At 43.2% G+C, this 23,841-nt stretch overlaps 2 protein-coding genes across 2 annotated transcripts in view; one reads left to right on the top strand and one right to left on the bottom strand.

Annotated features, from left to right (window-relative positions):
* The window catches only part of POLQ (DNA polymerase theta), a gene marked incomplete at its 3' end in the record, with an annotated part of 75,023 nt that extends 70,288 nt beyond the window's left edge, over positions 1-4,735 (bottom strand). Inside the window, exons 1-2 of the mRNA XM_008059495.2 lie at positions 4,487-4,735; positions 3,440-3,619 (exon numbers count right to left, since the gene is read on the bottom strand). Of these exons, the coding sequence (XP_008057686.1) occupies positions 3,440-3,619; positions 4,487-4,664 (358 nt within the window). The remainder of the gene's footprint in view (positions 1-3,439; positions 3,620-4,486) is intronic.
* Positions 4,736-5,295: 560 nt separating this feature from the next.
* The window catches only part of ARGFX (arginine-fifty homeobox), a 37,249-nt gene continuing 18,703 nt past the window's right edge, over positions 5,296-23,841 (top strand). Inside the window, 1 exon segment of the mRNA XM_008059494.1 lies at positions 5,296-5,370. Within this exon segment, the coding sequence (XP_008057685.1) occupies positions 5,296-5,370 (75 nt within the window).

Genomic DNA, 23,841 nt, shown 5'->3' with positions numbered 1-23,841 from the left:
TCTCACACTAAAAATAGACATAAACAAATCTTTATATCAGCAATAAATGATGAGTATTATTATACCAGAAGATTCTTTACTTTAAGTACCACATGGTTCAAAGCTTCGCTTTGAGGAAATAAACAACTTTAATATATTGTGATAGGAATTATGATAGACCTTGAGGGAGAAGACTGCAAGGAAGCTTATGAAAAGGAAATAGAACTTACAAGAAGGAAGGAAGAAAAAGGGAAGGCCAAGCATAAGAAACAGCATGTGGAAAGGACTACAGGAAAGCGTGCCATGTTCAAATGACAGTAAGTGATTTAGTAAGCCAGAGTATAACATACTCCAGGGGAGCAAAAGAAGAGATATGAAAGTACCACACAAGTTGGGCACAGTGGCTCACACCTGAAATCTCAGTACTTTGGGAGGCAGAGGAGAGGGGATTGCCTGAGTCCAGGGGTTTGAGACAAGGCTGGCCAACTTGGCAAGACCTCATCTCTACAATAAATCAAAAAATTAGCCAGGTGTAGTGGTGCACACCTGTGAATCCAGGTACTTGGAAGGTGAGGTGGAAGAATCGCCTTGAGCACAGCAAGTCAAGGCTGCAGTGGCCACGAGCGTGCCACTGCACTCCAACCTGGATGACAGGGAGACTCCAACTCAAAAAACAAAGTACCACGTGAAGAAGTGAAGAAGGACTTATAATCCCACAAGCTAAGGAATTTAGACTTGCTCTGAAAGCACAGCAGAGTGACTGATAAGTTTCATGAAAGAGAGTGACGAGATCATATATGTACTTAGTATTATATATATACTTTATAAAGATCACATTGGCTGCAGAAACTGGGCAATAGCAGAGGAAACAGATAAATTAATTACAAAAAAATTAAAATCAAGGCCAGGAGCAGTGGCTTAAGCCTGTAACCCTAGCACTTTGGGAGGCAGAGGCAAGAGGATTGCCTGAGCTCAGGGGTTCAAGACCAGCCTGAGCAACTTGGCAAGACCTTGTCTCTACAATAAATCAAAAAATTAGCCAGGCATGGTAGCATGCGCCTATAGTTTCCAGCTACTTGGAAGGCTGAGGCAGAAGGATCACCTGAGCCCAGCAGGTCAAGGCTATGGTGGCTATGAGTGTGCCACTGCCCCCCAGCCTGGGCAACAGAGTGAGACTCCAACTCAAAAAAAAATTAAAGTTAAGATAAACAAAAAAAAAAAATCTTTAAGATAAACTAGTTAGGCACAGTGGCTCATGCCTATGATCCCAGCATTTTGGAAGGCCAAGGTGAGAGGATAGCCTGAGCCCACAGGTTCAAGACCAGCCTGGGCAAATTGGCAAGACCTCATCTCTACAATAAAATCAAAAATTAGCTGGGCGTGGTGGCACATGCCTGTAGTTCCAGCTACTTGGAAGGCTGAGGTGGAGGGATCACCTGAGCCCAGCAGGTTGAGGCTGCAGTGGCCATGAGCGTGCCACTGCACTCCAGCCTGGGCAACAGAGTAAGACTCCAACTAAAATAAAATTTTTTTTAAAAGGTCAGGCCAATCTGACACTGCCACTACCACTAGTCAGCATTTATGAGTACTTTCTAGGTGCCAAAAACTGTTCTAAGCTCTTACACATAAGAAATAATGCAATCCTCCCTAAGTACTACACCAGGCTTGCATGTCCATACACGCGCACACAAACACACACACACACACATACACACACACTCATTCTCTTTCTCTCTCAGTCATTTGCAAGGTTGCACAACCAGTAAGTGGTAGTTTTCAAATTCAATCAGTCTAATTCAATAGCCTGAATTAATCTACTGATAAGATAATTCTTGCATGTTTGTTGCAGCTCTAGTCACAACAGCAAAAACATGGAACCAACCATGCTGCCCATCAAAATTGGACTGGATTTAAAAAAATGTGGTACATATACACAATGGAATATTATGCAGCCATAAAGATGGACAAACATATGGACTTTGCAGCAACTTGGATGGATTTACAGTCTGCCATACTCAGTGATCTTCACAGAAAAAAAGAACAGAGTACCATATGTTCTCATTCAGAAGCAGACATTGAACAATTATCATAATATTATAAGAAAGGGATTGGCAGTAATGGGAAACTGCCAGGGGAGGAAGGGGCATACCTCACCAACAAAGGTACCTGCATAATGAATACTTTTGTACCCTAAACCTGAATTGTACCCCACATCTTTACAATAAAAATTAATTAATTAAAAATAAAAAAGACACCTCAAAAACAAAAAAGAGATAATTTTAATTATTTTTTTCCAGTCATAATGAAAAATCTGGATGACACAATTTCAGAGAAAACTAACACAAAGGACTTGCATTTTACCAAATGATTACAGTCAGTGTAGTAAGCACTACAATATTGTGTATGTCATAGTTGCCCTTGAAAACCCATATAGATCTTCTATAAAATTACCTGCTACTATCTTACAGAGGAAAAAACTTCTATAAATTATATTACATATGGCATGTATATCCAACCCTGTATAAGGTCAATTTATAAACATATAATAATGTTCATACCCTGAAAAGTAACTGAGCTCAAATGAGGGAAGAGCATATTTATATTTCCCATCGCACACTCACTCTGGGGTATTCATTTGTTGAGCAGGATGGCAGGCAGAATTATTCACTTACATTTTTTTTCTTCTCCTCTGTCACCCAGGCTAGAGTGCAGTAGCACACTCACGGCCACCACAGCCTCAACCTGCTGACCTCAGGCCATCCTTCCACCTTAGCTTTCCAAGTAGTTGGAACTACAGGTGTGTATCACCAGGCCGAGATAATTTTTTGATTTATTGTAGAGATGAAGTCTCACCAAGTTGCCCAAGCTGGTCTCGAACCCCTAGGCTCAGGCAATCCTCTTGCCTCCACCCCTAAAGTGCTGGGATTACAGGCATGAGCCACCACTCCCAGCTACTCACTTTTTATATATATATATATATTTTATTTTTAAAATGTGGGATACAATTCAGGATTAGTTATACATCATACAGGTAAAGTTTGGGCCTCTCTTTTGTCCCCACTGCATGCTTTGAGATCAGGTACCCTTATTGATGCTATGTGCCACCCCCACCCCCCATCCCAGCAGTATCCCACTACTGCTAATTCCTTTTGTATAGTATTATGGCAAATGTAGAGGGTCCGCTTATCAGTGAGAACATGTGGTACTCAGTTCATTGTTTCTGTACTCACTCCTTAAATTGTAAGTTTTCTTGCTTTTCCCCCACAGTCATATAATGAAACTTTTACAAATATATTTATGATAAAATACCACTCTTCATATATATGTTAAGACTATTTCTAGTTATAAAGCATTGTCTCATTCTCCTTTTAAAAGAACCTTAACTACCTCAATAGAATATTCTTTACATTCATAATATCTTTTAAATAGTAGAGAAAGTAGTTTGCGTAAATCTGAATACCTGAATAAACCAAATTCTTTCCTTCCAGGACTTGTTCAAGCAAAAGGCATTCTGCCTGCCATTCAAACATCTTTTTTACACCAAAACTGTGATATTTCTCCAGAACTGCTTTAGGAAGTCCCCAATTTGCCAATAGCAGCGTGTCTATGTGATCGTCAGGAACTGTTTGTTTGCATTCTCCTTTCAGGAAAAAAAAAAGGTAATTAATAATGTATTTCTAATATATGATTTTAATAGCCCTCCACTGTGTGTTGGAATTAAGCTATTTAAAGCACATCTTGACTTCAAGAGGCTTGTGAGAAACTGATCATGTATAGAAAAGTAATAGTAAATTATTTCCTGGAGCTGGGCTTGGTGGCTCAGCCTGTAATCCCGCGCCTTTGGGAGGCTGAGGTGAGTGGATTGCCTGAGCCTGCGGGTTCGAGACCCGCCTGGGCAGCGAGACGTCATCTCTACAATAAATCAAAAATCAGCCGGGCGTGGTAGCGCATGCCTGTAATTCCGGCTACTTGGAAGGCTGAGGCCGGAAGGATCGCCGGAGCCCAGCAGGTCGAGGCTGCAGTGGCCGGGAGCGACCACTGCACTCTAGTCTGGGCGACTGAGTGAGACTCCAACTCAAAAAACAACAACAACAACAAAGTAATTCTGCAACACGAGTCTTCCCAGCACTTGGAGGAGCAAAACACATGACTATTCCACATGATTAAAACAAAAGAATATTAGGTACACTGCACTAACAAATGGTTTAAGCCATATCTAGTACTGCAGAGGCTAACCTAACAGCAAGGCCACAACTAGCATTTGAAACCTTTATACTCTGAAAGGCCCCTTTAAACCAGCTGTGAAGATCAAACGACCCACTTGAACGTTGACACCAGGCGGTCACTGAAAGCTCGCCTATGTCTGAACATAAAGTAACCTCCCGCACCAGGCCCCCCGAGTCACAGAGAAGGGGAGAAGGCCAGTGGGGTAAGCAAAAAAGCAAGCTCCGCGCGACGAGGACACCACGCGACCCTCGCCCGCTGCCTCCAGGGTGCCCGGGAGTACCTGCGGCTGCCGCCGACTGACAGCCACGGTCCTTCAGGCAGCGTCCCAGGCCCGGGGGCGGGCTCAGCACCGACCCCGAGAGGATCTGAGGGCTGGCACTGCTGTCACCGCCGCTTTCCGAAAACGAGTCTGAGACTGATGAACGCCGCCGTTTCCCACTCCGACGCGGAAGATTCATTGCAAAGTCTTACGGGCTGTTCAAGGTAAGTCACAGTCCCAGCGTCAGCCCCCTCGGGAGAAGCCCGGCCTCATGACAGGTGCTGGCCATCATCTTCCCGCCGATCTTCAAAGCCCGGCTTTCCCAGCATGCCCCAGAACCATAGAGTTCTCAGTGGCTAGAGTTACCCGAAATAAACCATAGAACCGTGGGAAAGGAGCGGCTCTCGCCGGTGTCTCAGACTTCCGGCCTCCGACCCCAGGCCGCCTTCCTCCTGCCTCCGTTGTTGGTTATGTGATCGGACGAGTTGGACCTAGATTAAAGGAGGAAAAATACAGAATCTACACTTACGATCTGAGTTTATAATCAAACTGACTTAAAATTTTTTTCTTCTATTATTGTCCATTTCTGGTTTGAATAGGAAGGACACGCTAACTTCAGAAACGAGCGTAATAAGTAGATCGGGGAAGTAGCTCTTCCTAACATATTGGTATTAAAAAAAAGTCAGATTGTGTGTACAAAGCATTATACAAGATAACCCAGGATTTCCAACGGAGCATAATTTGCCCCCTCTCCTAGTGAATGAGATAGGGCAGGGGCTATTTCTGAAGGCATTTTCCATTTTAGCTGTCATATACTGAGACGTAACGCGATGAGGAGCTGGGGCTTGCTGGCCGACAGACCCCTTGAACAGCTGTATGGACGCTGCCTGGAAGGGGCTCTCAATGTATCGTGCTCTGCCTTTCAGTAAGGTATTGATAGAAGCAAACGAGTTCTGGACGTGAAGCGGCGACCGTCCGTTACCGAAGTTGCACAATTCACCAACCTAATAGGCGACAGGCCTGTCCTGAAGAGGCTGTGCTATTCTAGAGCACTAAAAAGCTCAAAGAGCTAGTCCAATTTTTTTAAGACTCTTAGTCGGAAAATAGCACTTGAACATCAATTCTTTGGTGAAAAATCTACCTTAGGCGTTTTTTTGTTTGTTTTTTTGTTTGTTTGTTTGGTGATTTAAATGACAATATTCTAAAGTTCCACAAGATGGAGACGTTGCTCCATGAAGAAAACGTTTTTTCTTCATCTTTTATGCATTCATTCATTCAACAATTTATTAAGCATCTAGGGTATGCTAGGCACTGAACATACGTCTGTGGAATGGCATAAAATGGCATGAAATGATTCCTGCTCTCAAAGAGAAAGAGTCTAGATAAGGAGATAGACATTAAACAAATAAATTAACGAATAATTTTAAATTGTGACTTATGCTCAGGCAAAAAATGAGGAGAATGCTAGCAAAGAAATATTAATAAAAGGGATCCTGGCCAGGTGCAGTGACTCATGCCTGTAATCCCAGCACTTTGGGAGGTCAAGGCAAGAGAGTGGCTTGAGCCCAGGAGTTTGACCAGCCTGAGCAACATAGTGAGACCTTGTCTCTACAAAAAGATCAAAATAAAACAATAAAAATAAAGGGATCTTAACTTAGTCATGAAAGAACTTTCTGAGATGCAGTATGATTTAGGGTTTACAGTGTAACTGGAGTCAGCCAGTCTAGGTTTGAAGACTTAATAGCTGTGTAATCTTGGGCAACTTGCTTGATCCCTTTATGGCTCCCTTTCCTCATCTATGTGATGGGAGTAATAATAGAAATAACTAATTTGGTTATTTTGAGAACCAAATAAGCCAATATGTTCAAAGTGCTTAGAACAGTGCTGGAATGTAATAAGTTTCATTCAGAGAAAATGATATTTAGATGTTCTAATATAGCTCCCAATATAAATTCACATTTTAATAAGAAAAGAGTAAACTAGAAAAAAATCTTACAAAGTTTTATTCTATTTTTATTAGGTGAGCTATGATCAAATGAGAAAAAATAACTAGGAAGGAACCGAAATGAATGGTTCATGTCAATCTACTAAAAACCTAGAGAATATTTTAAAATTCACAACTTATTTCAATGTTCAACATCTGTTCCTAATTTTTTTTTTAAATGACTGAAAATAGAGAAAAGGACTGGGTGTGGTGGCTCAAGCCTGTAATCCCAGCACTTTGGGAGGTCAAGGCAAGAGGATTGCCTGAGCTCAGGGATTTGAGGTCAGCCTGGGCAACTTGGTGATACCTCATCTCTATAATAAATCAAAAAATAAGATGGGCATAGTAACACATGCCTATAGTTCCAGCTACTTGGAAGGCTGAGGCAGAAGAATCACCTGAACCCAGCAGGTGTAGACTGCGTTGGCCATGAGCGTGCCACTGCACTCCAGCCCGGGCTACAAAATGAGATTCCAACTCAAAAAAAAGAAAGAAAGAAAATAAAGAGAAGGCTACTTCTCAAAAATATAAAAGAATCTGTATGCCAACAATTATCACAACAGTTAAAGTTAAAACACCGAGCCGGGCTCGGTGGCTCAGCTTGTAATCCTGCGCCTTTGGGAGGCTGAGGTGAGTGGATTGCCTGAGCCCACGGGTTCGAGACCCGCCTGGGCAGCGAGATCTCATCTCTACAAAAAATAAAAAAAAAACAGCTGGGCGTGGTAGCGCATGCCTGTAATTTCAGCTACTTGGAAGGCTGAGGCGGAAGGATCGCGGGAGCCCAGCAGGTCAAGGCTGCGGTGGCCGGGAGCGGCCACTGCACTCCAGTCTGGGCGACAGAGTGAGACTCTAACTCAAAACAAAAACAAAAAAAAACCAAAGTTAAAACACCGGAAGTATTTCCCATCTGGTTTTGTTTTGTTTTGTTTTTCTTTGCGTCAGCGTCTCATTTTTGTTGCCCAGGCTGGAATGCAGTGGCACGATCACAGCTCACTACAGCCTCAACTTCCTGGACTCAGATGATCCTTTTGCCTCAGTCACCTGAGTAGATGAAACTACCAGTATGTGCCACAATGCCTGGCTAATTTTTTTATTTCTTTTAGAGACAAGGTCTTGCTATGTAGCTAGGCTGATCTCGAACTCCTGGACTCAAGCAATCCTTCCACATCGGCTTCCCAAAGTGCTGGGATTACAGGCATGAGCCTCCACACCTGACCCACCTGTCTTTTAATTATGTCTAAGTTTGTGTTCCTTGGAATTTCATGCATGATAATCCTTCAAGGTCTGAGTAAAGCCCTCCAAATAAAAGTTCCACATACTTCCGACAGTTACCTAGGAGACATACCAATTCTGGATCACTTTAAACTTAATCTCTGGATTGGCTTTTTTTTTTTTTAATACAGAAGTAGTAGAATGACATTAGACACCCAGAGACAGGTTTGAACAGACTTGTATCCTCACAGTCTCAATCTGCAGAACAGATATTTCTCTGCTTTTCTTACTAAGAGTGTTGCCCTTCTGGGTTTTGGCTTTACGCAGAGGGTTTTAGATCTTACCTCTCGCTCTGCAAGGAACCTCAGACTCCTCTCCCCCACAACCCATAATCCATAAAAACCCACTCTCAAGACCCTCAGGGACCAGCAGACATCACTATGGAAAATTTTAGGTCTAGTGCTTTTCTCACTCCTCTGAAATGTGTTGATATGATATTTCTGTCCTAAAAGGAATTTCCTGACTTTAACCAGCTGAGTCATGAATTTTAAAAGATTTTTTATTTTAACATTTAGAATTTTTTGGAAAGGATGCCATACTAGAAGTGGTTTCTTTTTTCAGCCTGATATTTCTAAGAACAGAAGCAAAGGACACTCAGATAACAATAACTGATGTACTTCAAAAACATCATCTGATTATTTTTAGTAAATTCACATAAATAATCAAACATGACTTTTTTCATTGAAATTTCAGAGGTTATATGGAAAAATAAAAGTTACTCAAACTACATTTGTGAGTCAACTAAAACAGAGTCGTCTACCCTGATGATGTTCATCCACCCAAACTGAATACTCTGTGCTTCTCACATGAGTGATGATTGGTGCAGAGGGGCAAAAAACCAAGAACTGGAAGACATACAAAAATTGTGGAATGAGAGTGGTGCTGGCTAGGTTTAAGATGCTCAGCATACAGGAGATGTTAATTAAGAGGACTGTGTGTGAAATCTAGTGGTTGTCAACTGATAAACAAGTCCAGAGGCTACACATTAGAATCCCCTGGGGAGCTTTTAAAATAGTATCCCAGGCAGGGCTCAGTGGCTCAGGCTGTAATCCCAGCGCTTGGGAGGCTGAGGTGAGTGGATTGCCTGAGCCCGCGGGTTCAAGACCTGCCTGGGCAACTTGGTGAGACCTCATCTCTACAATAAATCAAAACTTAACCAGGCGTGGTAGCGCGTGCCTGTAGTTCCAGCTACTTGGAAGGCTGAGGCAGAAGAATCGATGGAGCCTAACAGATCGAGGCTGCAGCAGCCACTACACTCTAATCTGGGTGACCAAGTGAGACTCCAACTCAAACTAAAAAAAAAAACAACAACAAAATGGTATCCTACTTCATTTTTGTTTGTTTTGAGTGGGAGTCCAGGCTGGAGTATTGTGGCACACTCATGGCCACCACAGCCTTGACCTGCTGGACTCAGGGGATCCTTCCACCTCAGCCGTCCAAGTAGCTGGAACCACAGGTGTGTGCCACCTTGCCCAGTTAATTTTTTTATTTATTGTAGAGATGGGGGTCTCACCAAGTTGCCCAGGCTGGTCTCGAACCCCTGGGCTCAGGCAAACCTCTTGCCTCCACCTCCCAAAGTACTGGGATTACAGACGTCAGCTACCACGCCCAGCTATATTATCCTACTTCTAAAGATTCTCCCTCTAGGTACTCATACCTCTTAAAATCTCTGCAGGTATTCTAACATGCTGCTGGTATTGAGAGCCACTGGTGCAGTCCCAGGGATGAAGCCAACTTGAATTCGGGTGGTTTGAGTGAGAAAATTTTAATAACAGGTTTAAGTTAACAAGTGATCCTGAAAAAGACCTATTTATCCACAATGACCCAAAGAACTCATAGAAATAGCTTATTTGCGGATAGGGATGAAAGCAAAATTGAAATAACGTCAAAGGTCATGGTTAAAACATCAGAAAGCCAACATGAAGGTGGTAAAAAACTAAAGAGTGAATTGCTGAAAAAAGACTAAATTAATTGAATATATTAGAATACAAAACTGTAACTTCCAAATTCATATGTAGGCTTGTCTTAGCTGTTACCTGAATTTAGAACTTAAATACCTTAGACTGGGTAATTTGTAAACAACAGAAATTTATTGTTCAATGTTCTGTAGACTGGGAAGTCCAAGATCAAGATGCCAGCACATTCAAGGTCTGGTGAGGGCCTATTCTTCAAAAACAGACCTTCTAGCAGGACACCCCTCCTCCAGGCGCCATACTATGATCTGGTGTGGGGAGCCCCCGTCCCAGGACAAAAAAAAAGAAGCAAAAAGTCTTTTTTTTTTTAAATAACCCTTCTAGCCAGGTGCGATGGCTCACGCCTGTAATCCCAACACTTTGGGAGGCCGAGGTGAGATGATTGCCTGAGCCCAGGGGTTCAAGACCACCCTGGGCAACTTAGCGAGACCTTATCTCTACAGTAAATCAAAAAATTAGCTGGACGTGGTGGCTCGTGACTGTAGTTCCAGCTACTTGGAAGGCTGAAGTGGAAGGATTGCCTGAGCCCAGCAGGTTGAGGCCACGGTGGCCATGAGCATGCCACCGCATTCCAGCCTGGACAACAGAGTGAGACTCTGACTCAAGAAAAAAAAATGGCCCTTCTAGCTATGTCTTCACATGGCAGAAGGGTCAAACAAACTCCCTCAGGCCTCTTTTTTGATAAGGGCACTAATCTCATTCATGAGGGAGAAGCCCTCATGATCTAATCCCCACCAAAATGTTCCACCTCCTAATATTGCATTGGTGATTAGGTTTCAACATCTAAATTTGGGGGGAAGCTTAAACATTCAGACCATGACAAGGCTGTTCTCCCGTTTCTCTTACAAGGTAATTCTGCTGACTGCTTGTGTAAACTCCATAGTGAACTCTTTGAGGAAGAGAGGTAAGCAGTAAGGCTAAGAATCCTAAGGATGTGATTTTTAGAGTAAAAATTGCCTTTGAAAAATGAGGACGGGGTGAGTACTTTGCCTTTGCCAGGAGAAGAGGTTCTCAAAACGAGAAGGAACTAGGCACAGTGGCTCACTAATTTCACCATTTAGGGAGGCCTAGGTGGACTTGAGCCCAGGAGTCCAAGACCAGCCTGGGCAACATAGTGAGACCTCCTGTCTACAGAAAAAAAAAATTTTCTTTTTAAATAAATGAGCCTGGTGTGGTGGCACATGCCTGTAGTCCCAGCTACTTGGGAGGCTGAGGCAGAAGGATTGCCAGAACCCAGGAGGTCAAGGCTGCAGGGAGCCATAATGTGAGACTGCAACTCAGGGGGAAAAAAAGAGAGAGAGAGAGCAGGTGGGAGGTGAGCAACCTTCTGCTTGTTTGGAGATGGAGGTGCATGGGAAGTCAGCACACACCTACACAAGCACTCCAGGGCTACCACTGGGGTCTTTGGAAGTAGTTTTTTAAATCAGCCTTCATGGATTCTAAGGATTTCTCTAGATGTTACTTTTTTTTTCTTTGATACCTCAGCCTTACCCCTTTTCTTATTTAGAAAATCTTCCACAGATCAGCAACAAACAGAAAAACAGATGGGGGATTTGCTTATAGCTAACTGCATTGGTGTGGGGTCGAGGGAACAGGCCTAGTCAAGGTGAATTTGTGCTTCTTTCTTCTTTTTGCAGTCCCCGTTGCCTCTTTTCCTTATTCCTTCTTCTCGTTTTCATTTTATTTGCTTTTTTTTCTCTTCTCTTTACATTTAATCACTATTCAGATAGAATACTTTAATGCATAATAAAGTGACAGTTTTATTTTTTATAAACTCAGACTCTTCAGTGGGACAAAATCATGCTAAGGGGACCTTACTTTTATCCATAGTTCTCATGTTAATATCTAATTATTTTCTCTGTAATATCAAGATGGACGAACTAATCTCAACTCTCTTCAGCTCTCTAAGCTTCAATGAGCTCATCAGCAAAGTAGGGGTAATGTCTCTACCTCCCACATTAGTAGGGGTTCCATAAGAACATGTACTTACAGGACTGGCACAGGGTTTGGAACGTATTGAGCAGATAGAAGCAATTTGTGGCTGTCGTTCCTTTGTACGACAGGCTCTTTTATGTTACCTACTCTCCCTCTCTATTTTTGCTTTATTTTTTAAATTATATATCATTTTATCTGTGTAAACAGCACAGGCAGGCATTGTTTGCCTCCTCTGATACCTCAACCCCTCCATCTCATCTTGCTCCTCTCCTCTTGTTCTATCTCAGGCCAGAAGGAATCTTGCTCCTTCCAATTTCCTTCCTCTTCTCCTTCCCCCTGCCTTTCCCCTCCCACTTTCCACTAAAGGGAGAGTCAAGGTGGACATTCAGGGAAATATTGAAAGCTCCTCTTGTAGAATATCCTGACATACAGATGGTCTAGGAACTTTGTTGTTTCACCAAATGTTCATAAACCTATGAAGATTACATTTGCTCATTTTACAGATTAAAAAAACGGATATACAAAGAGGTGAAATCACTTACCCACACAATCAGAAACTGATGGAGCTGCATTGTCAACCAATTCTACCTGGATCCAGAATCCATGCACTTAGCTTATGGATAATGTCGGTTTATATGTTGAGAGGAAAGAAAGAGGGGAGAAAAAATTTCAGACTGGAAGAGACATTCCCTTCATATGTGCTTAAAAGAGCTTTTGTCTAGGCCTGGCGCTGTGGCTCACACCTGTAATCCCAGCACTTTGGGAGGCAAAAGAGAGAGGATTACCTGAGTTCAGGAGCTCAAGATCAGCCTGGGCAACTTAGCAAGACCTTGTCTCCACAATTAACCAAAAAATTAGGCCAGGCACCATGGCTCAAGCCTGTAATCTCAGCACTTTGGGAAGTCAAGGTGGGAGGATTGCCGAAGACCACGAGTTCAAAAACAGCTTGGGCAACTTGGCAAGACCTCATCTCTACAATTAAAAAAAAAAAATTAGCCGGGTATGGTAGCATGTGCCTGTAATTCCAGCTACTTCAAAGACTGAGGCTGAAGGATTGCCTGAGCCCAGCAGGTCGACGCTGGGGTGGCCACGAGTGTGCCACTGCACTCAAGCCTGGGCGACAGAGTGAGACTCCAACTCAAAGAAAAAAAAAATTAGCTGGGCGTGGTGGCGCATGCCTGTAGCTCCAGCTACTTGGAGGGCTAAGGTGGAAGGATGACCTGAGTCCAGCAGGTCGAAGCTGCAGTGGCTGTGAGCATGCTGCTGCACTCTAGCCTGTGTAATAGAGTGAGAGTCTGACTCAAAAGAAAAAAAAGAGCTTTTGTATAAAAACTCTGGCCTGTGGTGATCCCTGGATCTTTAGATGACTCGTCATACTCTAAAGTGACACACTCTATAGAAATAAGTAAATTAAAAATGCAAAATATGTATTAGAAAAAGTATATAGCCACAGATACACATAAATAAGCCAATTGTCCATTGTGTGCTAGGAAAGAAAATTTCATAGTCATGTATTTGAGTGCACATAACAGAGGAGCTCATCAGGAAAGGCTCTTATGATGAAATATTTGAACTGAAGTCTGAAGGATTAGTACAAATTAATTAGAGAAAATTTGAGGAGAAACCACATTCTGGGCAGAGGACCAGTATGAGAAAAGGCCCTGAGTTTAAAAGGACCTTTAAGAGTTTTAGAAACGTAAATGAGGCCAACGTACTGGAGTGTGGTGGGAGAAATTGCCAAAACGTGGCATAAGAGGTGGGAAAGGGTCAGATCATGCACAGCGTTACAAGCCACAATGTTTGGCCTTATTCCACAGACATTGGAAAACCTCTGAAAAGTGGGAGGAAAACATTGCAATTTGTGTTTTTAGACTATGAGCATGGTCTCACGTAAAGAAAAAAAGAAACATAAAGAAGCAAAAGCTGAAGGAAGGACAGGAGTTATAAGACTATTGCCCCCTTGCATTCAAGAAATACCAAGGTCAGGTGCAGTGGCTCACACCTATAATCCCAGCACTTTAAGAGGCCAAGGTGAGAGGACTGCCTGAGCCTATGGGTTCGAGACCCACCTGGGCAACTTGACAAGACCTCATCTCTACAAAAAAATCAAAAAATTAGTCAGGCATGGTGGTGTGTGCGTGTAGTTCCAGCTACTTGAAAGGCTGAGGCAGAAGGATCACCTGAGTCTAACAGGTTGAGGTTGCGGTGGCCATGAGCATGCCACTGCACTCCAGCCTGGGCAACAGAATGAGACCTCGACTGGAAAAAAAAAATACTGGTGACTTTTTGGTAACAGTGGAAATAGTAAAAATTATTCTGATTATGTGTCTATATTGAAAGATTCTATAGGACTTTTTTTTTTTTACTAAAATAAAAGTGAACTTATTGAGGGATATTAATATAATTTATTAAGAGGAAAAACTTTGTACACTGAGCAGAGCCCCCCAAAAAGAAAAGAGGAATAGTTGACAGGGATAGAGAAAAAGTTAAACACAAAATACTGGCAAGCAAGTGTTTAGAGCAATGTATAGACTGGTGTTCCTAATGGAATGTTAACTACTGGTCCAGAGAAGTTAGGAAATATTTACAACTTGTCAAAAACCTGGAATTTTCTTTTTTGCTTTGCTAGTAATTTTTCAACATGGGACATTAATGTCCAAAGCATGGGTGAGTACTAAGCACCAGAGTAGGACATAAAAAATACCTCAAACTATTAAGAGTTAGGAATATATTTGGTGTCTCAGCCTGTAATCCCAGCACTTTGGGAGGCTAAGGCGAGTGGATTGCCTGAGTCTGTGAGACTGAGACCAGCCGGAACAAACTGGCGAGACCTTGTCTCTACAATTAAAAAAAAAAAAAAAAACTAGCCGGGCGTGGTAGCGCGTGCTTGTAGTACCAGCTTCTTGGAAGGCGAAGGCGGAGGCGGAAGGATCACGGGAACTCAACAGGTCGATGCTTGGGTAGCTGTGGGCACTGCCACTGCACTCTGGTCTGGGCGATGGAGTGAGATTCCAAGTCAAAAAAAAAAAAGGAATATATTGAGCACATGGCATTATCCCAGTAGTAGGGTGGGAGAACTCCAGGTTACACACAAGGCAGAAGGGTCCTGACATAATTTATGGGAAACAGCCAGGATTCCCCCTCACCCCACCAAGCTTCTGGTATCTTGTTTAGGCGTGGGCAGAGAGGCCCAGGATGCTTCCCATTTCTCTCCAGAATCTACTGGTCTGATTTTTGAAATATAAAATTAAGGAACCAGCTCGTGCAACTTGGAGGACTGGGCAGCCTGAAGTTATAGCAGGGCTGGTTAGCAAGTTAGAAACCTAGGGAATTCAGGTGTGAGCTGATGCTGCAGAGTTAAATCAGCAGGGTGGGCCGGCAGGCTTTGTTGAGGCTGTATGGCTGGTGACCATGCCTTCCTCAAAAAGGCAAACGAGGAGGACTAGGGGGTTTTTTGTGTGTTTTGTTTGGTTTGGCTTTGTTTTGTTTGAGTCGGCATCTCACTCTGTCACCCAAGCTGGAGTACACTGGCACAATCACAGATCACTGCAGCCTCAAACTCCTGGACTCAGGCGATCCTTCCACCTCAGCCCCTCTGAGTAGCTGGGACTACAGGTAAGTGCCACCATGCCCCGCTAAGTTTTTGATATTTTTGTAGAGATGGGGTCTCACTATGTGGCATAGGCTAGTCTCAAAGTCCTGGACTCAAGCAATTCTCCCATCTTGGCCTCCCAAAGTGTTGGAATTACAGGTGTGAGCTACCACACCTGGCCTGGGCTTGTGTATTGATTAAATATAGTATACAAGAGAAAAAGAGGAGTTAAGGATGATTTAAAAAAAATTGGGCACGGTGGCTCATGTCTGTAATCCCAGACCTTTGGGAGGTAGAAGTGAGGATTGCTTGAACACAGGGGTTCGAGACCAGCCTGGGCAACTTGGTGAGACCTCTACAATGAATCAAAAAATTGGGGGGGGGGGACACAACATTGATAAGAGTACCTGACCTCAAACCAGGCAAAGTGGGGACCAAAGGGAGGCCCAAACTTTACCTGTATGATGATCACTTGTATACCTAATCCTGGATTGCACCCCATATCTTTAAAATAAAAATAAAATAAAATAAAAATTAGCCGTGCATGGTGGCGCGTGCCTGTGGTTCCAGCTACTTGGAAGACTGAGGTGGAAGGATCACCTGAACCTGGCAGGTTGAGGCTGCGGTGGCCATGAGTGTGCCACTGCACTCTAGCCTGGTCAACAGAGACTCCTACGGGGAAAAAAAAAAAAAAGCTGGAATCCCCTTGTCATATTTCAGCTGACCATAGTATTTCAATCTTGCTATTCTGCCTATTACATTTTACATTAATACATTTATATTTTAAAACTCCCCGAGCCTACAAAGATCAGAAAAAAACATAAATGAGTAAAGTGTAATGAATAGGGACTATTAAAAACTCTATACTTTTCTTCCTTAGAAACCATACGTGGCAAAGACCACTAATTGTTGGCTCCTAATAGCTATTCACTTTTTCTTGCATAGTAATAGAACTTCAAAAAAACCATGAGCAATCCAAACTACAGCCTAACAGTTAGGGTTCAACCAGGAAAGAAAACGGTATGAGTGATTTAGAATAAGAGATTTATTACAGATATTAGACTTTATAAAATTGTGGGATACAATGAAGAAATGAATAGAATTATTTTACCTCTGCTTTTGGCAGAGGGTCTGAAGTTACTGTGAACCAACAGGGCTGGCAGCTGGCAGAGAAGGTGGGATGTGAAGTAGGGAAGAGTGAGGACAAATTGGAACCTTCTATGGCAAACTGGAGCCCGTAGGACAAATTAGAAACTTTACCTGTCCTCACTGCTTTCTCCTCTCAATGGGAAGAGTAGCAAGGAATGTGGGGCTATATTTAATCCTCCTTACAGACACATGTAGACTATAATTCTTTTCCTTGCTTGTAGCTAACAATGGCGTGTAATATTGGCCAAGGTACAGCCACTGAGCGCTTTGGTGTTCGTGATGTGTTCAGATAAGGATTTTTAAATTTTTACTCTTCTTGGGATTTAATAGGTTTACAGTATCTTAGGACTGGATTAATCCATTCTGGGAAATTCTTAGACATTATATTTAAAATACTGCACACACACATTCTGTCTGTCTCTCTTCCAGATGTCCAATTAGAAGTATGTTAGATTTTCCTACTCTATTCTCCCTTTTTTAAAATTTTTTTATTTTTATGAGTCTCACTCTGTCACCCAAGCTGGAGTGCAGTGGCACACTCACAGCCACCACAGCCTCAATCTGCTGGGCTCAAATGATCCTTCCACCTCAGCCTTCCAAGCAGCTGGAACCACAGGTGCACACTACCACGCCTGACGAATTTTATGATTTATTGTAGAGAGGAGGTCTCACCAAGATGCCCAGGCTGGTCTCAAACCCTTGGACTCAGGCAATCCTCTTGCCTCCACCTCCCAAAGTGCTGGGATTACAGGTGTGAGGTATTGCACCCGGTTTATTCTCCCTCTTAATTCCTCTCTCTTTGGGAAAGTTTCCCAGCGGCTGGGATGACACAATAGGTTCTTGAGAGTCTCCTCTTCCCATAGACTATCTCTTGTTCTTTATGAAAGATTTTCAGAGCTGGGTGCAGTGGCTCACGCCTGCAATCTCAGCACTATGGGAGGCTGAGGCAGGAGGATTGCTTGACGTCAGGAGTTTGAGACCAACCTGAGCAACATAAAGAGATCCCATTTCTACCTGTATACCTAATCCTGAATTGTACCTCACATTTTCAATTAAAGAAAATAAAAAAGGGACCCCATTTCTAAAAATAGATATAATACAATTAAATAAAATTTAAAATAAAGATTTTCAGGAAACTGAACTTGAAGATTTCTGTTCATTTAGTTATACAGGATCATCTTTAAATGTTTTAGAATTTTCCTAAAATATTTTGCCACTGCCAAAATTTTGTTTGATGGAAGCCCACTCATTTATTTTATAAATGGCAAGAGCGAGGGGGGGAAGGGTACATTAATCCATGGAATTATCCCACAGATATTTTGCTTTACAAGTTCTCAGAGAGGCGTTTCTTGACCACTCTAAATATCCCTCATTGGCTCAGCACTCTTTTCTCTTCTTCTGCTTTAGTTCCTTCATAACATTTTAACTCTCTGCCATGTATTATTTTTCTACCTTTTTTTCTTTCTTTTCTTTTCTTTTCTTTTTTTTTTTTTTTTTTTTTTTTAGTCAAAGTCTCACCCTGTCACCCAGGCTGGAGTGCAGTGGCACGCTACTCACAACCACTGCAGCCTCAACCTGCTGGGCTCAGGCAATCCTTCCACCTCAGTCTTCCAAGTAGCTGGAACTACAGGTGTGTGCGACCATGCATGGCTAATTTTTCTTGATGTATTGTAGAGATGAGGTCTCACCAAGTTGTTCCGGCAATCCTCTCACCTCAGCCTCTCAAAGTGCTGGGATTTTAGGGGTGAGCCACCGTGCCTGGCTTGTCTACATTTTTATAGACTTATTTCCTCACCAGAAAGCAAATACCATGAAGGCAGGAATCTTATGTTGCTCTATGTTTTATCTACAGTGCATAGTACAATGCATGACACATAGTAGACACTTACAAATATTTGTGGAATGAGTGAGCACTATGTCAGACACTTTGCTGGGCTCTTGAATAAAGTAATGAATGCAAGAGACATAGTCTCTTTTATGGATCTCAATTTCAAACCATCTATCCCCTTTTGTAAAGTTTTCCAGTTTTGTTATTTGATTTGGCACATAGAGGATTACTCTGAGGAAGGCTTTATTATTGAGTGTGCGATGTTCCCTGAAGTACAAATAGTAAATGCCCATATCAGGCACACAAACTGTGAGCATTTGAGAAGGATTCATCTATTTTGAACTTCATGGAATCTTATATTTGGGCCTTGCTCTCCTCAGTCTTTTTATGTATTTTTTATTTATTTTATTTTTTTTTGAGTTAGAGTCTCACTCTGTCCCCCAGACTGGAGTGCAGTGGCCGCTCCCAGCCACTGCAGCCGCGACCTGCTGGGCTCCGGCTATCCTTCCGCCTCAGCCTTCCAAGTAGCCGGAATTACAGGCATGCGCTACCACGCCCGGCTGATTTTTTGATTTATTGTAGAGATGAGGTCTCGCTGCCCAGGCGGGTCTCGAACCCGTGGTCTCAGGCAATCCGCTCACCTCAGCCTCCCAAAGGCGCGGGATTACAGGCTGAGCCACCGAGCCTGGCTCCCTCAGTCTTTTTATTCTTCCTGGGATGAAGGAGGGAATAGCTAGGAAGACCTTGACGGAGGCTTTTACCCGTGAAGGGAGATTGCGGCAGAGGTCACGAACTGCATTCCTGACAGAAGATATAGCAAGAACAAAGGCTGAGAGGTGACCATTGGATTAAGAGAATGAAGGCCAATATGCAGGGAGGACATCCTGGGGAAAAGCAGACAGTGGAAGAAGATGCAGGAAATGAAACTACCCGGCATCCAGGCAGAGATTTCCTGTTGCATGGTATTCCAGTGACGTCCGTTGGAGACTGAGGGGATCCACAGTTTTCCAGGGTCAAGTTCTGACATCAGGACTCTGCTCTGTCACTTTTTTTTTTTTTTTTTTTGAGTAGGAGTCAATCTGTCACCCACCCAGGCTGGAGGGCAGTGGCACAATCCTGGCCATCGCAGCCTCGACCTGCTGGCGATCCTTCTGCCTCAGCCTTCCGAGTAGCTGGAACTACAGGCACATGCCACCATGCCTGGCTAATTTTTGATTTATTGTAGAGATGGGGGCGTCTCACCAAGTTGTCCAGACTGGTCTCGAACCCGTGAACTTAGGCAGTCCTCTCATCTCAGCCTCCCATGCTCTGTCACTTTTTAAGTCTAGATGATTGAATAATTGTAAGGAAAGATGTGAACCCTTCAGGAGCCACCAAACTTACACTTGCACAGAACCTGTCTCCACCCTAGACACTCAGTGAGACACTCAGAACCCCATTCCCTATTCACCACGTTTGCAGAAAGCATTGGAAATCATATCAGACTTAACCACTGCCTTGCTAGACTCTGGTGAGGCCATGTGCTCTTTGAGCTATGGCTGTTGTCATGCTTCCTGGCGTTGGCCCCCTTCCCCACTCTGGAAAGGTGATCCTTCTCTCTCTTACTTTTAAATAAACTATATTTTCTAATCTTAAAAAAAAAAATGATATCAGACTCTAGGCCAGGCACCGGGGTCCATGCCTGTAAGCCCAATGCTTTGGGAGGCCAAGGCAATAGGATCGCTTGAGCCCAGGAATTCAAGTTAAAGACCAGCCTGGACAGCATAGACCCCATCTCTGTAAAAAAAAAAAAAAAAAAAGATTATATCAGACTCCAGTCATATGCTTCTGAAAGGTATGAACTAAGAAAATGGGAGAAGCAGGAGGGTGGCCTTTGATTTTTATCTTTTCTCTCCTTTGTCTTTGTGGGACTTCATCTCTTCATCTTTGCCCTCATAGCCTGCATCTCTTTCGGTGACTCTTCTTTTTCTGTCTTACCTTCTTGTCTCCACCTCTGTCATCCCTTCACCTTTTGCCTCCATCTCTTTTCCAGATGTTTCTAAAAAATCTCTTTTCCTGTTTACTTGTCTTCAAGGGTTTCCGTTTCTTTCTCTCCTTCAAGTACTGCCCAGGCCATGTTTTATTGTCTCTCCCTTGTCCTATGTTCTTCTCTGCCTCTGATTTTCTGTTTCCCCATCTTTGAATCCCATTAAATTTTTTATCTCTTTTTTAAATTTTTAAAAACTTTGAAAAAATGTTTGAATTTTCTACTCTGTGCCACATCTTTGGAGAATCTTTCTCTCTTTTACACTTCTAAGTCTATGATTCATCTCTATAGAGTGGAGGTTGTGAGCAAGGTCTTTGGAGTCAGGAAAGTCTTTAATTAAAACCTAGCTCTCACCATGCATGGTGGCTCACACCTGTAATTCCAGCACTTTGGGACATGGAGGAGAGAGGATTGCCTGAGCTCAGGGGTACGAGACCAGCCTGGGCAATTTGGCAAGAACTTGTCTCTACAATAAAAAAAAAATTAGCTAGGCATGGTGTTGCATGCCTGTGGTTCCAACTACTTAGAAAGCTAAGGCGGAGCAATCACTTGAGCCCAACAGGTTGAGGCTGCGGTGGCTGTGAGCGTGCCACTGTACTCCAGCCTGGGTGACAGAATGAGACTCCAACTCAAAAAATAAAAATAAATTGGGATGCCGAGGTGAGAGGATTGCCTGAGCCCCTGGGTTCAAGACCAGCCTGGGCAACTTGGTGAGACCTCATCTCTACAGTAAATAAAAAATCAGCCAGGCATGGTGGCACGTGTCTATAGTTCTAGCTACTTGGAAGACTGAGGTGGAAGGATCACCTGAGCCCAGTAGGTCGAGGCTGTGGGAGCTGTGAGCATGCCACTCCACTCCAGCCTGGGCAACAGAGTGAGACTCCAACTCAAAAAAAAAAAAAACATAAAAATAAAAATGAAACCTAGCTCTGCCACCTTCTGAGTATAATCTTGAACACACCATGGTACCTGTATAAGTTCTGCTTTCCCTTATGGATTAAAAGGGGATAAGAATATAATCTACTGCAAAAGTTTTCCATGAGACTTAAATACAAATAAACTACGTAAGCCAAGGCCTGGTGCACACATGAATAAGTGCACCCTTTCCCCCAATCAATCAACCAGTAAATAAGTAGAAGCTGTTATTTATTATTTTATGTCTGGCTTCCTCCAGAACTATTCTTTTCCTGCAGTATCGAGTGCTTACTATTAGGAAGTCTAAAACTATACAAAAAACACTTTGATCTCTTCCTACTCTCTCAGTATAGGCCACCTCACCTCTGCTCACCAACATGTATGTGGAGATTTCTCCCCACTAGCAACTGATTCTGTGGCAGATTCTCCAGTGAACACCAGCTCTACTTCAATTCAATCTGACATTCATATCTGGAGATAACACCAGATCCCACAGGTTGAGGGCTTAGTCCCGCAAGATTGCCTCCACTTCAGATGCCAATCACAAGCACAGGCTGTGACCCATCCTCTGACCAACTGACTATAAATCAGAGTTCCAACAGTCCCCACTTTGGGTTTAATTAATTTGTCAGAGTGGCCCACAGAATTCAGAGAAACACTTGACTTACGTTTAGCAGTTTATTAATAATGGATAAAATGAAGAATACAAATGAACAGCCAGATAAAGAGATACATAGGGCAAGTTATGCGGGATGGAGTGTGGAGTTTCCATGCCCTCTCGGGGCTCATTACCCTCTAGGAACTTCCACGTGTTCGGCTATCTGGATGCTTTTCTTCACCCTGTCCTTTTGCGTCTTTATGGAAGTTGCGTCACATAGTCATGATTGACTAGATCATTGGCCACTGGTGATCAACTCAATCTTCAGCCACTCTCCCCTCCCTGGAGATTGGGGTAAGACTGAATGTCCTGACCTTCTAATCATGGAGTCGCTAATGTTTAAAACAATAACAATGCAGCAAAAACCCTGACAAATAGAGCCAGGAAAGGCCATGAAGAGAGGGTTCTCATGCTCATCTGCCTCATAACAAAAACTATCACAAAAGACTGCAAAAAAACACAGCCTTGCACAAAGGCCACTGCAACCCTACATAAAAAATACTTCTGTAAGGGTGACTGCCCAGCAGCCTCAGACTGACATCACCCTTACCATTGATTTTTTTGTAGCCAAGGAAAATAATTTCAAAACAATTATATAAGCCTCATTTTCCCCTTTAAGACGCTTTGTCTTCCTTTACCTCCCTGAATATGCCACAGTTTATTATGGCAGGCATATTCCCTTTGAAATGCTCTATTCCCAAATAATTATCTTTCTTCTTTTAGAGAATCTCTCTCTATATGTTATTTAGGTGACAACCTCAGAACAACCCTGAGAGGTTAGGTTTCTTGCCCAAGGTCACACATCTAGTAAATAGTGGAGCCTAGATGCATATGATCTGCTCCAAGACCCATTCTCACTGTTTTCTATATTTTCACACTCTCCTTTTCCTTCTTTTTCTGTTTTGACTTGTGAAGGAACTACCAAAATTTCCTTTACATCTTCACCTTTTAGTTCTTTCTTTCTTTCTTTCTTTCTTTTTTTTTTTTTTTTTTTTTTGAGTCAGCCCAGGCTGGAATGCAGTGCCATGCTCATAGGTCACAGCCACCACACGGCCTCAACCTGCTGGGCTCAGGTGATCTTTCCATCTCAGCCTTCGAAGTAGCTGGAATCACAGGCATGCACCAGCATGCCTAGCTGATTTTTTGATTTAGTGTAGAGATGAGGTTTCTCCAAGGTGTCCAGGGCTGGTCTCGAACCCCTGAGCTCAGGCAGTCCTCTCGCCTCTGCCTTCCAAAGTGCTGGTATTACAGGCATGAACCACCATGCCCGACTCCCTTTTAGTTCTTTATATTTGAACAAGGAAGCTGGCAGGCAGGAGCTAGGGAGGAGTCTTAGACTTCACCAAGCCCAGGAGGAGGCAAAGCTGGAAGACAGGCAACCTAGGGATACGGAAGATGAGCCAATTAGACTTTCAGAAACAGAACCAGCTACTAGGACAAGGGTCTTGCTCCTGGGACATCTTCTAGAATGAATAAACAGATTGACTGGAATGAAGATATAATATTCCCACCAACCATAGTCTATACTACATAACCTGCCCTAGTCTTCCCTTAGGTTGAGAGTGGAGATCAACACTGGGCAGCCCCTATAGTCCCTACAGCTCCTTACAGGTAATTTCCCTCCCTCTCAATACAAACAGTGAACTTCTACTTCTGCTGACAATTTCCTCATTGCTCATTTCTGAAGCTGGGAATCTTTGGAGAGCCCTCACTGTGAACATTCTCTTCCCCGTGGCGCTACAGGGCTATCCTACAGCCCTGCCTCTTCTTAGACTGGTTTCTATCCCCAAGAAAGAGATCTGTATTTCCCACCCAGTTAAGAAAGCAAGGCCGAGCACAGTGCCTCACGCCTGTAATCTCCGCACTTTGGGAGGCAGAGACTAGAGAACTGCCTGAGCCCAAGGGTTTGAGATCAGCCTGGGCAACTTGGCGAGACCTTGTCTCTACAATAAAACAAAAAATTAGCCTGGCACGATGGTGAGCGCTTATAGTTACAGCTACTGGAAGGCTGAGGCAGAAGGATCACTTGAGCCCAGCAGGAGGA

The sequence above is a fragment of the Carlito syrichta genome, unplaced genomic scaffold (assembly GCF_000164805.1).
Source record: "Carlito syrichta isolate Samal-C Ts95f unplaced genomic scaffold, Tarsius_syrichta-2.0.1 Scaffold304179, whole genome shotgun sequence".
NCBI classification, from domain to species: domain Eukaryota; kingdom Metazoa; phylum Chordata; class Mammalia; order Primates; family Tarsiidae; genus Carlito; species Carlito syrichta.
Note: the sequence above shows the minus strand (reverse complement) of the source record. Positions and strands in the feature narration are given on the sequence as shown.